The sequence below is a fragment of the Oncorhynchus tshawytscha genome, linkage group LG01 (assembly GCF_018296145.1).
Source record: "Oncorhynchus tshawytscha isolate Ot180627B linkage group LG01, Otsh_v2.0, whole genome shotgun sequence".
Classification (NCBI taxonomy): Eukaryota; Metazoa; Chordata; class Actinopteri; order Salmoniformes; family Salmonidae; genus Oncorhynchus; species Oncorhynchus tshawytscha.
The window spans coordinates 85,879,451-85,892,621 of NC_056429.1; the positions used below are offsets into that span (position 1 = coordinate 85,879,451).

Consider the following 13,171-nt stretch of genomic DNA (forward strand, 5'->3'; position numbering starts at 1 on the left):
GAATGTTCCTGAGTGGCCTAGTTACAGTTTTTACTTAGCTTAAAAATGACTGTCTAGCTATGATCAAGCTCTGTGTCAAGTTGTTTGTTGAAGAATTTTAGATTGCAAATATTGTACAATCCAGGTCTGCAGAGCTCTTTTATTATCCCCAGGGATTTGATTAGGAGATAAGACTTTAACCCCCTTGTTTTAAGCCCGAGAGTAGTGAGGAGGTGTAAAGCCTTGGGAACAGAGATGGAGGTTGGTGATAATGTGTAGTGTAGCACCAGGGTGTCAGAGCCCAGGGGATGGGAACCAAAGTGAAGGTGTTGAATGTCCTCTGGGGAATGTGTAACTGTTTAAAAAATGTTTTATTGAATATCCGAAACATACAATATACTTGCAGTGAAGCCGCTCAACAACTACACCACACCAGTCATCCAACAGACTCCCATTCAGAGCGACACACCGAAGCATCCAGGGTCAAGCCCTGCTCAATGGCACGTTGACAGATCTCCCACCAGGCCAAAAAAACGTGAATCCGAACCCTCCAAGTTCCTCCACAGTTTCCCAATAGCTATCCCTCAACCATTTGAGACCCCTCCAACAGTCCCGCCCCCCTCAAGAAGAACATTTGAAAAAATACAATTCCATTCCCCACCCCCAATAACCCCCCAATGCACCAACAAGCAAGAGAATGAACTGAAGATAAAAAAGGAAAAGACAAGAAAGCAGCAAACAACAACAATTTAAAACAAAGGACATCAAGGACATCTAAAATCATAACAGCGATGCCAACTGTATATGTTTGAGTGCATGTCTGGCACTATTACATGTATGTTTGTGTTCTTGTATGTGTTTATTTGAATGAGTGTGTGTGTATATGCATGTGTACAAAGACCTGCACGGCATCAGCCTCAGGCAAACCAGCATTATTTCAGTGTCATTCAAACACTTTTTATTATGTTTTATTTTGACTTTTAATTAAAAAAATAAAAAAATCTTAGAATGTTGGTCAATCTCCCGCACAGCTACTCCACTCCCACTTGTCTCCAATTCCACATCCCAACCCTCAGCTTCCCTCAGCCCATCCCATCTATCTCTGCTGGCCACCCACTTCGGGTTTCTACGCAACACATATCTTTCAACTATGCTGTAATGTTTAACGTACATTTTCAATCAATCTAATCGAATAGGATCCACAGATTGCGAGTTGAATATAAATTATTTTACTAAGAGTATTAGTTTATTAGTAATTGACTGACCAGGTCTCTCCAGATCTCCTAACAGTACTATTACTAGGGTCAATTTTAGATCAATGCTATGCCTTTTCAGCCATTCCTGAACCTGAGACCAGAAACAGGCTACCTGAGGGCAATACCAAAATAAATGGTCTATTGATTCTGTATTCTCACAACAAAATCTACAGAGCTTTGATGATTGTATGTCCCGAATATTCAACATTTTGTTGGTGGCAAGAATTCTGTATAATAATTTTAGCTGAAAAGCACGAAGTCTTGAATCTTGTGTTTTATATATCAACTCATACACCCTGTACCATGGAATCGGTACATCAAAAATCTCTTCACAACTATTTTGCAATCTGTATGTGTAACTTGTTGCACGCCCATATACCCTCACTGTTTAATTTAGGTGAAGGAGGTTTCTGTGTGTTTACGGACCAGGGAAGATGAAGGTTGTCTCTACAGTATTGTTTCGGACTCTGAAGTCATTTCTATTGAAAGGGCATTTATAGATGCATGAGCATTGTTGTTCCTCGTGCTCTCAGAATGGGGACAATTAAAGGGATAATGCCAGATTCTGGCATGTAGGCCCTTCTACTTCCACGGAGTCCGAGGAACTCATGGATACCATTGTTATGTCTGCGTGCAGTGTGTAGGACGTTAGGGGTAGTTTCACAAGCCAATGCTAATTAGCCTTAGCGCAATGACGAAGTCTACAGGTATGGTAGCGTTGCTCGCAGTATCCCTTTAACTGTGTATAATATGATGTAAGCTTTTAGTTGTATCCATGTTTCTTTTGTATTGTCAAGCATGTGAATTGACAATGCGAATACCACTACGACCAAGATGAATCATGTGTTTTTCCATTCATGTCTGATTTAGTATTCATGATTGATATATTGCCCCTTCAGATATATTAACTGGTTTTTAATTTCTCTCTGGCGCTCTATTGATGTTACTGAGAGTGGAGAACGTACATATCTGGTTTCCCAGGCAGGTGGAAATCTTTTTCCACCTGCCTGAAATCTTTTTCACCAGCATTTCGTGGATGTTACTGATATCAAATCAAAGTTTATTTTTTGCATACACAGTTTTGCAGATGTAATTGCAGGTGCAGTGAAAGGCTTGTGTTTCTAGCTCCAACAGTGCAGCAATACCTAGCAACACAATAACACACAATTTTAAAAAAGGACAAGAAATTAAGACATAACAGAACAAGCGATTTAAAGAGTAGAAATCAGAAATCATCTAGGAATCAGTCTCGGGATAAAAGAAAACAGCAGGACTGAAGCTGTGCACCTCTGATCTACCCCCACACCACAGTAACACACAGCACAGTAGTACTATGTGTAGGGTGAGGACATTGGAACGGGATCCTGAGATAGAGGCCACGTTCCAAATGGCACCCTATTCCCTATATACAGAAATACATTTCATCATGAAATGGTAAAAGGCAGTGCTCTATATAGGGATTAGGGTGCCAATTGGGACGCAATAAGAGAGATATGATGAGAGTGATGGATTTTCAGGCACAGGCCATAGATGAAAATCCACATGCTAGCTACTTAAATGTTCTATTTCCCTCGGTCATGCTAATTATCTACAGCTAGACACGCTTTCATGATGAATTATTTCTAGTCCAATACTCTGCCACCCGCCCTCTACCACACACACAAAGGGTAGAAATGCACACACATTCACACCGCAGTCTTACAGATGTGTCAGTGACAGCTCTGTTGGGAGTGAACAGTGTGAGAGTGGGAGGCTAAGGGAGAGTCTAGAGAGAGAACCTTCACCCCATGCTGAGGTCCTGAGTGCTCTGGAGCAGGTCTGAACAGGTTGGATCACTTATTTATCCAATCCTTTTAATGGCGTGGTCAGGAAGAACTCCTGAGGGAAACAGACTACGTTAGGACATTAGAGCTAGTGACTGATACCACTTGTGAGTGCAGACAGAGTGTGTAGATGTTTCTCATCTCATTTTTCCATTTGGACTCCCAGCAGGCCTGACTCTAGCTGGAGATATGAATGAGCCAGTAACACTGGCTGTTAAGTGATCACTACCAATGAATCCTGAAGCTTCACCACACTATCAAGAGGAGCAGAGTAGGCTGACTACTCCTCAACATTGACAGATGGTTTTAGCTCAATTGGTGAAGAACAAAAGTGCTAAGTGACATGGCTTGTTTTATGTTGTTTGTGTTTGTTTTATAAATCATTCTCATTTGGTTTCATGAGCTTTTTTTATGACTGTAACACTGATGTAGTCAAATTAATTCAGGATGATTTCATCATAACATTAATAGCTTTTACTTTTCATTCTGGGGTAGGTAGAGTTCTCAACTCGTGTTATCAGAAATGATAAGATGATTGTGTAAGGTTTGATAGCCAATCCACAGATTGTGACACCCTCCTCACCCTTCAAGCATTAGGCAGGTTAGGCACAGTTCCTGTCCTGCTGTGCCCCCTGCAGATAGACATGCACTGGATAGAGGTCCTTCGGTTCCCTAACAACAAAGAGTCAAACAATACATGTATTTAAATCAGAACATTCTGAACTACTCTGTCTCACTCTCCTGAATAAACCCAGAGGTAGGACATCAAAATGGGAGTGGGAGAAAGAGATGTATGGCTGATTTAGATCTCTCTCTCTCTCTCTCTACTGTGATGGTCCTCAGAGGAAACCTACTCATTTAAAAAGTAATTTTTCTTTCGTCTTGTTGGTTCACTTCCTCTTATTTTTCCTCCTGATAATTCTGTTTTTTCCTTCTGATGCTTATGTCATTGTTGCTGTGGTTTGTATTTTCTTAATATTTTAAGGGTTTTCAGAAAGGTTAGTAGTTACCCTTCAATTCAAGTGTGCATCTAGCAAGTGTTTTTTTTCTCCACATTTGTAGGGTATTTCTTTTGCAAACTCTACCATCTTGATTGATTAAAATAATCATGATATTATTCTGCCAGATAAGTATAGGCTACTTCGTAGTTAACATTTAATTGAGAAGGATTTTGGGAAAGCTTTCCATCTACCAGAAGACTTTTCATTAGCATCATCGCTAATGGCTACACAAAGTGGTAGACTCCCGCACTGCACACACACACAGCAAATACGGATCACTGATGCATTCTGTTCATGTCTTATGATAAACTTCTGCAAATTGAATTAATTCAATACATTTAGTTGATTCCCTGCTAAGGTCAAATGTTTTTTATATTGTTGAATTATGTTTTAATGCCTGGATTCCGTGAGGGCCCTAATGATCATATTTGAGACAGAATGAGGCTCTCTACTACCTACTGTTCCTGCAGTGATGATTCACCATCTTCCTCGAATGACTGGGACCGAGCTCCCTGCCATCCAGGACCTCAGAATGGGGTCAATCGGTGTAAAAGGAAGGCCCAGAAAATCATTAGACTACAAACCCACCCAAGCTGTTCTCTCTGCTTCTGCACGGCAAGCGGTTCATCAAGTCTGACACCAACAGGCTCCTGAACAGCTTCATTTCCCCATGCCATAAGACTGTTAAATAGCTAACTAAATGGCTACACGGACTAGCTAACTAAATGGCTACACGGACTAAGTTGACCCTTGTATTTTATTCTTATTTTTGCACTGTCTCTATGTACACTCACAGGGTCCTACACACACTCACTCCATCATTTGCTCTCACACACACACACACACCGGAAAGTATTCCGACTCCTTGACTTTTTCCAAATTGTGTTATGTTAGCCTTATTCTAAACTTGATTCAATTGTTTTTTCCCCCTCTCATCAATCTATACACATTACCCCATAATGACATCAAACGCCGACAGAGATGGCCGCCTCGCTTCGCGTTCCTAGGAAACTATGCAGTCTTTTGTTTTTTTACGTGTTTTTTCTTACATTACTACCTCAGGTCATCTTAGGTTTCATTACATACAGTCGAGAAGAACTACTGAATATAAGAGCAGCGTCAACTCACCATCAGTACGACCAAGAATATGACTTTCGCGAAGCGGATCCTGTGTTCTGCCTTTCACCCAGGACAACGGAATGGATCCTATGCGGCGACCCAAAAAAATGACTTCGTAAAAGAATGAAACGTAGCGGCCTTCTGGTCAGACTCCGGAGACGGGCACATCGTGCACCACTCCCCAGTATACTTCTCGCCAATGTCCAGTCTCTTGACAACAAGGTTGATGAAATCCGAGCAAGGGTAGCATTCCAGAGGGACATCAGAGACTGTAACATTCTTTGCTTCACGGAAACATGGCTCACTGGAGAGACGCTATCGGAGTCGGTGCAGCCAGCTGGTTTCTCCACGCATCGCGCCGACAGAAACAAACATCTTTCTGGTAAGAAGAGGGGCGGGGGCGTATGCCTTATGGCTAACAAGACGTGGTGTGGTCACAAAAGCATACAGGAACTCAAGTCCTTCTGTTCACCTGATTTAGAATTCCTCACAATCAAATGTCGACCGCATTATCTACCAAGGGAATTCTCTTCGATTATAATCACAGCCGTATATATTCCCCCCCAAGCAGACACATCGATGGCTCTGAACAAACTTTATTTGACTCTTTGCAAACTGGAATCCATACATCCTGAGGCTGCTTTCATTGTAGCTGGGGATTTTAACAAGGCTAATCTGAAAACAAGACTCCCTAAATTGTATCAGCATATCGATTGCGCAACCAGGGCTGGCAAAACCTTGGATCACTGCTATTCTAACTTCCGCGAAGCATAGAACGTTAGAACGTGCGTTGAAGATGTTGTTCCCATAGCAACGATTAAAACATTCCCAAACCAGAAACCGTGGATTGATGGCAGCATTTGCGTGAAACTGAAAGCGTGAACCACTGCTTTTAATGAGGGCAAGGTGACGGGAAACATGACCAAATACAAACAGTGTAGCTATTCCCTCCGCAAGGCAATCAAACAAGCTAAGCGTCAGTATAGAGACAAAGTAGAATCTCAATTCAACGGCTCAGACACAAGAGGTATGTGGCAGGGCCTACAGTCAATCACGGATTACAAAAAGAAAACCAGCCCCGTCACGGACCAGGATGTCTTGCTCCCAGGCAGACTAAATAACTTTTTTGCCCGCTTTGAGGACAATACAGTGCCACAGACACGGCCTGCAACCAAAACATGCGGCCTCTCCTTCACTGCAGCCGAGGTGAGTAAAACATTTAAACGTGTTAACCCTCGCAGGGCTGCAGGCCCAGACGGCATCCCCAGCCGCGCCCTCAGAGCATGCGCAGAACAGCTGGCTGGTGTGTTTACGGACATATTCAATCAATCCCTATCCCAGTCTACTGTTCCCACATGCTTCAAGAGGGCCACCATTGTTCCTGTTCCCAAGAAAGCTAAGGTAACTGAGCTAAATGACTACCGCCCCGTAGCACTCACTTCCGTCATCATGAAGTGCTTTAAGAGACTAGTCAAGGACCATATCACCTCCACCCTACCTGACACCCTAGACCCACTCCACTCAACCAAACTGCACACTGCCCTAACCCATCTGGACAAGAGGAATACCTATGTGAGAATGCTGTTCATCGACTACAGCTCGGCATTTAACACCATAGTACCCTCCAAGCTCGTCATCAAGCTCGAGACCCTGGGTCTCGACCCCGCCCTGTGCAACTGGGTACTGGACTTCCTGACGGGCCGCCCCCAGGTGGTGAGGGTAGGCAACAACATCTCCACTCCGCTGATCCTCAACACTGGGGCCCCACAAGGGTGCGTTCTGAGCCCTCTCCTGTACTCCCTGTTCACTCACGACTGCGTGGCCACGCACGCCTCCAATTCAAACATCAAGGTTGCGGACGACACAACAGTGGTAGGCTTGATTACCAACAACGATGAGACAGCCTACAGGGAGGAGTTGAGGGCCCTCGGAGTGTGGTGTCAGGAAAATAACCTCACACTCAACGTCAACAAAACTAAGGAGATGATTGTGGACTTCAGGAAACAGCAGAGGGAACACCCCCCTATCCACATCGATGGAACAGTAGTGGAGAGGGTAGCAAGTTTTAAGTTCTTCGGCATACACATCACAGACAAACTGAATTGGTCCACCCACACAGACAGCATTGTGAAGAACGCACCCCCCCAGGAGGCTGAAGAAATTCGGCTTGTCACCAAAAGCACTCACAAACTTCTACAGATGCACAATCGAGAGCATCCTGGCGGGCTGTATCACCGCCTGGTACGGCAACTGCTCCGCCCACAACCGTAAGGCTCTCCAGAGGGTAGTGAGGTCTGCACAACGCATCACTGGGGGCAAACTACCTGCCCTCCAGGACACCTACACCACCCGATGTCACAGGAAGGCCATAAAGATCATCAAGGACAACAACCACCCGAGCCACTGCCTGTTCACCCCACTATCATCCAGAAGGCGAGGTCAGTACAGGTGCATCAAAGCTGGGACCGAGAGACTGAAAAACAGCTTCTATCTCAAGGCCATCAGACTGTTAAACAGCCACCACTAACATTGAGTGGCTGCTGCCAACACACTGACTCAACTCCAGCCACTTTAATAATGGGAATTGATGGGAAATTATGTAAAATATATCACTAGCCACTTTAAACAATGCTACCTAATATAATGTTTACATACCCTACATTATTCATCTCATATGTATACATATATACTGTACTCTATATCATCTACTGCATCTTTATGTAATACATGTATCACTAGCCACTTTAAATATGCCACTTTGTTTACATACTCATCTCATGTATATACTGTACTCGATACCATCTACTGTATTTTGCCTATGCCGCTCTGTACCATCACTCATTCATATATCTTTATGTACATATTATTTATCCCCTTACACTTGTGTGTATAAGACAGTAGTTTTGGATTTGTTAGTTAGATTACTTTTTGGTTATTTCTGCATTGTAGGAACTAGAAGCACAAGCATTTCACTACACTCGCATTAACATCTGCTAACCATGTGTATGTGACAAATAAAATTTGATTTGATTTGAACATGATTTGGAAAGGCACACACCTGTCTATATAAGGTACCACAGTTGACAGTGCATGTCAGAGCAACAATCAAGCCATGAGGTCGAAGGAATTGTCCGTCGAGCTCCGAGACAGGATTATGTCACGGCACAGATCTGGGGAAGGGTACCAAAACATTTCTTCAGCATTGAAGGTCCCCAAGAACACAGTGGCCTCCATCATTATTAAATGGAAGAAATATGGAACCACCAAGACTCTTCCTAGAGCTGGCTGCCCGGCCAAACAGCAATCGGGAGAGAAGGGCCTTGGTCAAGGAGGTGACCAAGAATTTGATTGTCACTCTGACAGAGCTCCAGAGTTCCTCTGTGGAGATGGAAAAACCTTCCAGAAGGACAACCATCTCTGCAGCACTCCACCAATCAGGCCTTTATGGTAGTGGCCAGATGGAAGCCTCACCTCAGTAAAAGGCACATGACAGCCTGCTTGGAGTATGCCAAAAGGCACCTAAAGACTCAGACCATGAGAAACAAGATTCTCTGGTCTGAAGAAACCAAGATTGAACTCTTTGGCCTGAAGGCCAAGCGTTACGTCTGGAGGAAACCTGGCACCATCCCTACGGAGAAGCATGGTGGTGGCAGCATTATGCTGTGGGGATGTTTTTCAGAGGTAGGGACTGTGAGACTAGTCTGGATTGAGGGAATGATGAACAGAGCAAAGTACAGAGCGACGCTCCCCATCCAACCTGACAGAGCTTGAGAGGATCCGCAGAGAAGAATGGGAGAAACTCCCCAAATACAGGTGTGCCAAGCTTGCAGCGTCATCCTGAAGAAGACTCAAGGCTGTAATCGCTGCCAAAGGTGCTTAAACAAAGTACTGAGTAAAGGGTCTGAATACTTATGTAAATATAATATTTCAGTTTTATATATATTTTTTATACATTTGCAAACATTTCTAAAAACCAGTTTTTTCTTTGTCATTATGGGTTATTGTGTGTAGATTGAGGGGGGTAATTTTATAGTACAGACACTAGGGTGTCTGTAGTGGCGCCTCAAGCACCGAGATTCAGTGTTTAAGGCCGCTGCGCCACTTGGATGATGAAACTTGCCAGCCAACCAGCGAAGCTATTCAGGAGTCCTTGTCCTGCAAAGAAACAATGATTATAGTTGGAAAAAATGTAATCCGTTTTATAGTACAGACATTAGGGTGTCTGTAGTGGCGCCTCAAGCACCGAGATTCAGTGTTTTAGGCCGCTGCGCCACTTGGATGATGAAACTTGCCAGCCAACCAGCGAAGCTATTCAGGAGTCCTTGTCCTGCAAAGAAACAATGATTATAGTTGGAAAACAATTAATTAAATGTGGAACGTGATTACATCACGTGCCTGGCTGCCTACTTTAAAAAGTATTCGGCAATCTTCATTTATCACAATCAATTATTTGACAAAAGAAAAATCAATGGATAAAAATGTTGTGGATCTTTAGAAAATGTCTCCTATGTCTGTCGTTTCCATTACATCTGTCGCAATAAAAAAAAAGTGCAACATTGCTTTTGTTGAAAAAACCTGAGTCAATGGAAACCTGCCTATTGACTGATGAGACGAGACACTCACTTTGGCATCACTGTCTGGCCCCGACAGGAAACCTAGGAATTGTGTTTTTCTTTACATTACATGGACGTGCAAATCTACGAGCATTATGCTCTTTCCCTCCGAAAAGAAATTCCACTGCAATCCGAGATCTGTATATAATTAGAAGATACTCGTGTATCCGCCCTTACAATGGGAGTCGTCCCAAAGGCGGGAAGGCAGGCGACAAGCTTAGGTCTAAAATACGTCATAGAAACTAATAGTGCGTTTTTGGACAGATTTTGGCGAGAGTGAAACCTCTCACTTCGCCTCTTCCTCTTTGCTGCGTTTCCCTGTCATCGCTCACTTTGTGATCAATAGATCGCTAGAAGATGCATGTCGTTTATTCTAGCGGGAGAGGGCTCGACGGACTAACGAATTAATAAATAAATAAATAAATAAATAACATAGTTAGTATGAAGTGTAAAATGTATCCACGTGAAAATGAGTCTGCTGGTTGATATGTTGATGAGTACATTGGCATAACTTAGTAACGCTAGTAGAATAGGCTCTGGGTTTTGATAGCAAATGAATTTAGCCTGCCAAATTTTTTTTATCAACTTCCATCTATATTAGATTCATTATTCAATGGTGTACCCATTATGTGTAGAATCTGAATGTTGCTGATCAGGGGGCGAAAAAGGGTTTTCTTGAAAAGCAACTCCAGGGTTTTCTTGATGTTATTTTAGTGTTGAGGATTGGATGGATTTCCAGGACATGAGTCGTGTTCATGTGTACTGTGGACAGGAATTTAGTTTCTTCGTTGCCAGCTTTTGCCCGTTTTAATTATATCCTTGGCATGTGTTGTGTATTGAGTAATGGCAGCAAGCGGGTAGAAGTCTAACTACCCCACTACTGTTAGAAACGAAACATCTTACTTCCTCTGTCTGCCGAAACCTAGAGTGAACTCACAGTGGAACACGCACACACATCCGCAAAAAGATAATTACTCATTTGCACTTCTCATTCAGGGGCTTGCTTGGCCAACCAGTGTGAGTGTGAAATCAGTTCAGTGCCTTCTATTTCTCAGGAGAAACCGAGCCCTGCAGAAACACCGATAGAAATCAATTCAATAATGACAACGATTGTGATGGAAAAGAAATTGAAAAGTAAAAAGCCCCTGAAAAGTTTCTACATTTTTACAAACTATTCAAAAAATGAGTTCAGTTTCTCTCAGCTTGCACTCCCTCTCATTCCCATCTATCTCCCTCTCATTTTTCTCTCCTCCCCCCTCCCTCAGGCATTTGTTTTCAGTCTATCTGACAGATATGGCAATGATCTCATAATGCCATTATATTGAGCTAATATGAATATATTGCTGTTGTATGCAGATCAGGGACAGTTTGCCTATGTTACATTTAGCTCTGTATATGCATGTAGACAGGATGCAGACTGGAGCTGTGTAGAAAACAGAACCGGCTTTCTCCAACAAACCCAACAGACACCGACACCATATGGTCACATGTCACTTAAGGTTAATCAATACCAATTGATTATTAATCGATACCGTCACTTTCTGGGATTGCTGTTTTTTGGGACAAAACCCCAATATTGTGGCTCGACATAATGGGTCTGGTGAGTCAAAAAGCTTTGATAATCCTCTTCTTACTCCTCCTCTTACTCCTCTTCTTACTCCTCCTCTTACTCCTCCACTTACTCCTCTTCTTACTCCTCCTCTCTCGTATTGTGTTGTTGTAAGCCTCCTCCTCACACTCTCTCTCTTGCTCTGTGTTGTGTAGGAGTGAAGGCGGTGTTCTCCGGCCACTACCACCGTAATGCGGGGGGGCTCCACAATGGCCTGGACATGGTGGTGAGCTCCGCTATAGGCTGCCAGCTGGGAGAGGACACCCATGGGGTCAGGGTGGTGGTAGTGACCGCCGACCAGGTCATCCATCGCTACCACAGCCTGGAGCAGCTCAGTGGGCGGGGCATGGACGAGGACCTCAGGAAACTACTGCAGGCCTGAGCCAATCAGAGAAGAGGGGACACACAGGAACAGAATACCAGGGCCTGATTCATGAAGCATCTCAGGAGAGAAGTGCTGATCTAGGTCCCTCTTTTTATTCCTTATGATTTAAAAGGCAAAACTGATCCTACATCAGTACTGCTACTCTGACTCTTAATACAGGCTCAGAACACCAGACGGTGGAGAGGAAGTCTGTCAATCATCTTAAGACCTGTAGCCTACTGTGAATAAGCACCAACCCATTGTATTGTACAAGGTCATCAGTCGCAGAATGTGCTGGATTTACCTTACTCCAGGGAAGAAGAAAAAAAAACTGTTCTTCTGTTGTCATAAGTTACTCTTGTCAAGAATATCCTAGTTATGACTATCTCTAAAGTCTACAAAGACACTGTCTGTAACACTCATTGTACAAACTAATCCAATGAGCATGTCCTGTGTTAGTCATGTCTTTTTTATATCAAGCTTGGGGGGAATAATGTTTGTCTAGTCTAGTTGCAGCAGCACTGAATGTCTTTACTGACAACGGGTACTAGTATGACTCTATAGCCCTGAAACGACTCTCTGTTGCCCTGTATGAATATTTTCAACCCCACTCACCCAATCCTTGACGCAACAAATTGTCATGGCAACAGCAGTTGTCCTCGTTGAACAGGCCTGATGGTGGTGATGGGTGGGCCAACAACAACATGATGACCTCTGCAATGAAAACACTGTAATGGGATCAACAACTCTTCAGTTTACAGCAACATCCTGTCTGTGAATGTGATGTTCCCTACTATGTATTTGATATCTTCTTGACCTCATTGAGAATTTGTTATATTAGATTTGTGAATTGATTTAGTACTTAAGTTGGGGTATGGTCAGGAGGATTCCATTAGTTTAGTTTCTTTAGTCGCACTACAACTAAATGTCATGTTCTGTTTTTTTTTAAATGAATAAACATTGATTTAAACTATTGCAATGATTATGTAAGTGATGTTGCTGAATTGTTGATCATCTGTCCATAACAGCTACACAAACTGTTTTGCACCTACCCATCCCCTCCCAATAGAGGTCTTACACTGTGTGTCTATTGATCAGGCCGGTCTGTGTCCCAGACCACCTAAACACATCGGGTCCATCCTTGCGAACAAGTTTTTCTGCATCTTAAAATGCGCATTAGCCAATTAAAACGTAGTTGCGCGTGATACAACGCTACATGTTAGCTGTTCACATCACATAATCTAGCACATTTAGGCCTATGCTAACCTGACAAGGTGGCAGTGATGATTTCCTGTAAAAAATCCCACATCAGCCTATCAAAGACTTCAAGACAAAATTCATAAGGCATGTTTTCGCATATGACAAAATCACACGTTTTTGCTTATCAGTTTCACACACATCCACGTA

At 43.1% G+C, this 13,171-nt stretch overlaps 1 protein-coding gene across 3 annotated transcripts in view; it reads left to right on the forward strand.

Annotated features, from left to right (window-relative positions):
• LOC112258869 (calcineurin-like phosphoesterase domain containing 1) overlaps positions 1-12,738 on the forward strand; it is a 38,342-nt gene extending 25,604 nt beyond the window's left edge. Inside the window, exon 4 of one of the 3 annotated variants that reach the window (XM_042327016.1) lies at positions 386-816. In XM_042327016.1, coding sequence (XP_042182950.1) covers positions 386-732 — 347 coding nt within the window. In that variant the 3' untranslated portion in view covers positions 733-816. Of the gene's footprint in view, positions 1-385; positions 817-11,555 lie in introns of those variants that run through there. The other 2 variants (XM_042327007.1, XM_024433504.2) reach the window with 2 other exon arrangements.
• Positions 12,739-13,171: the final 433 nt, after the last annotated feature.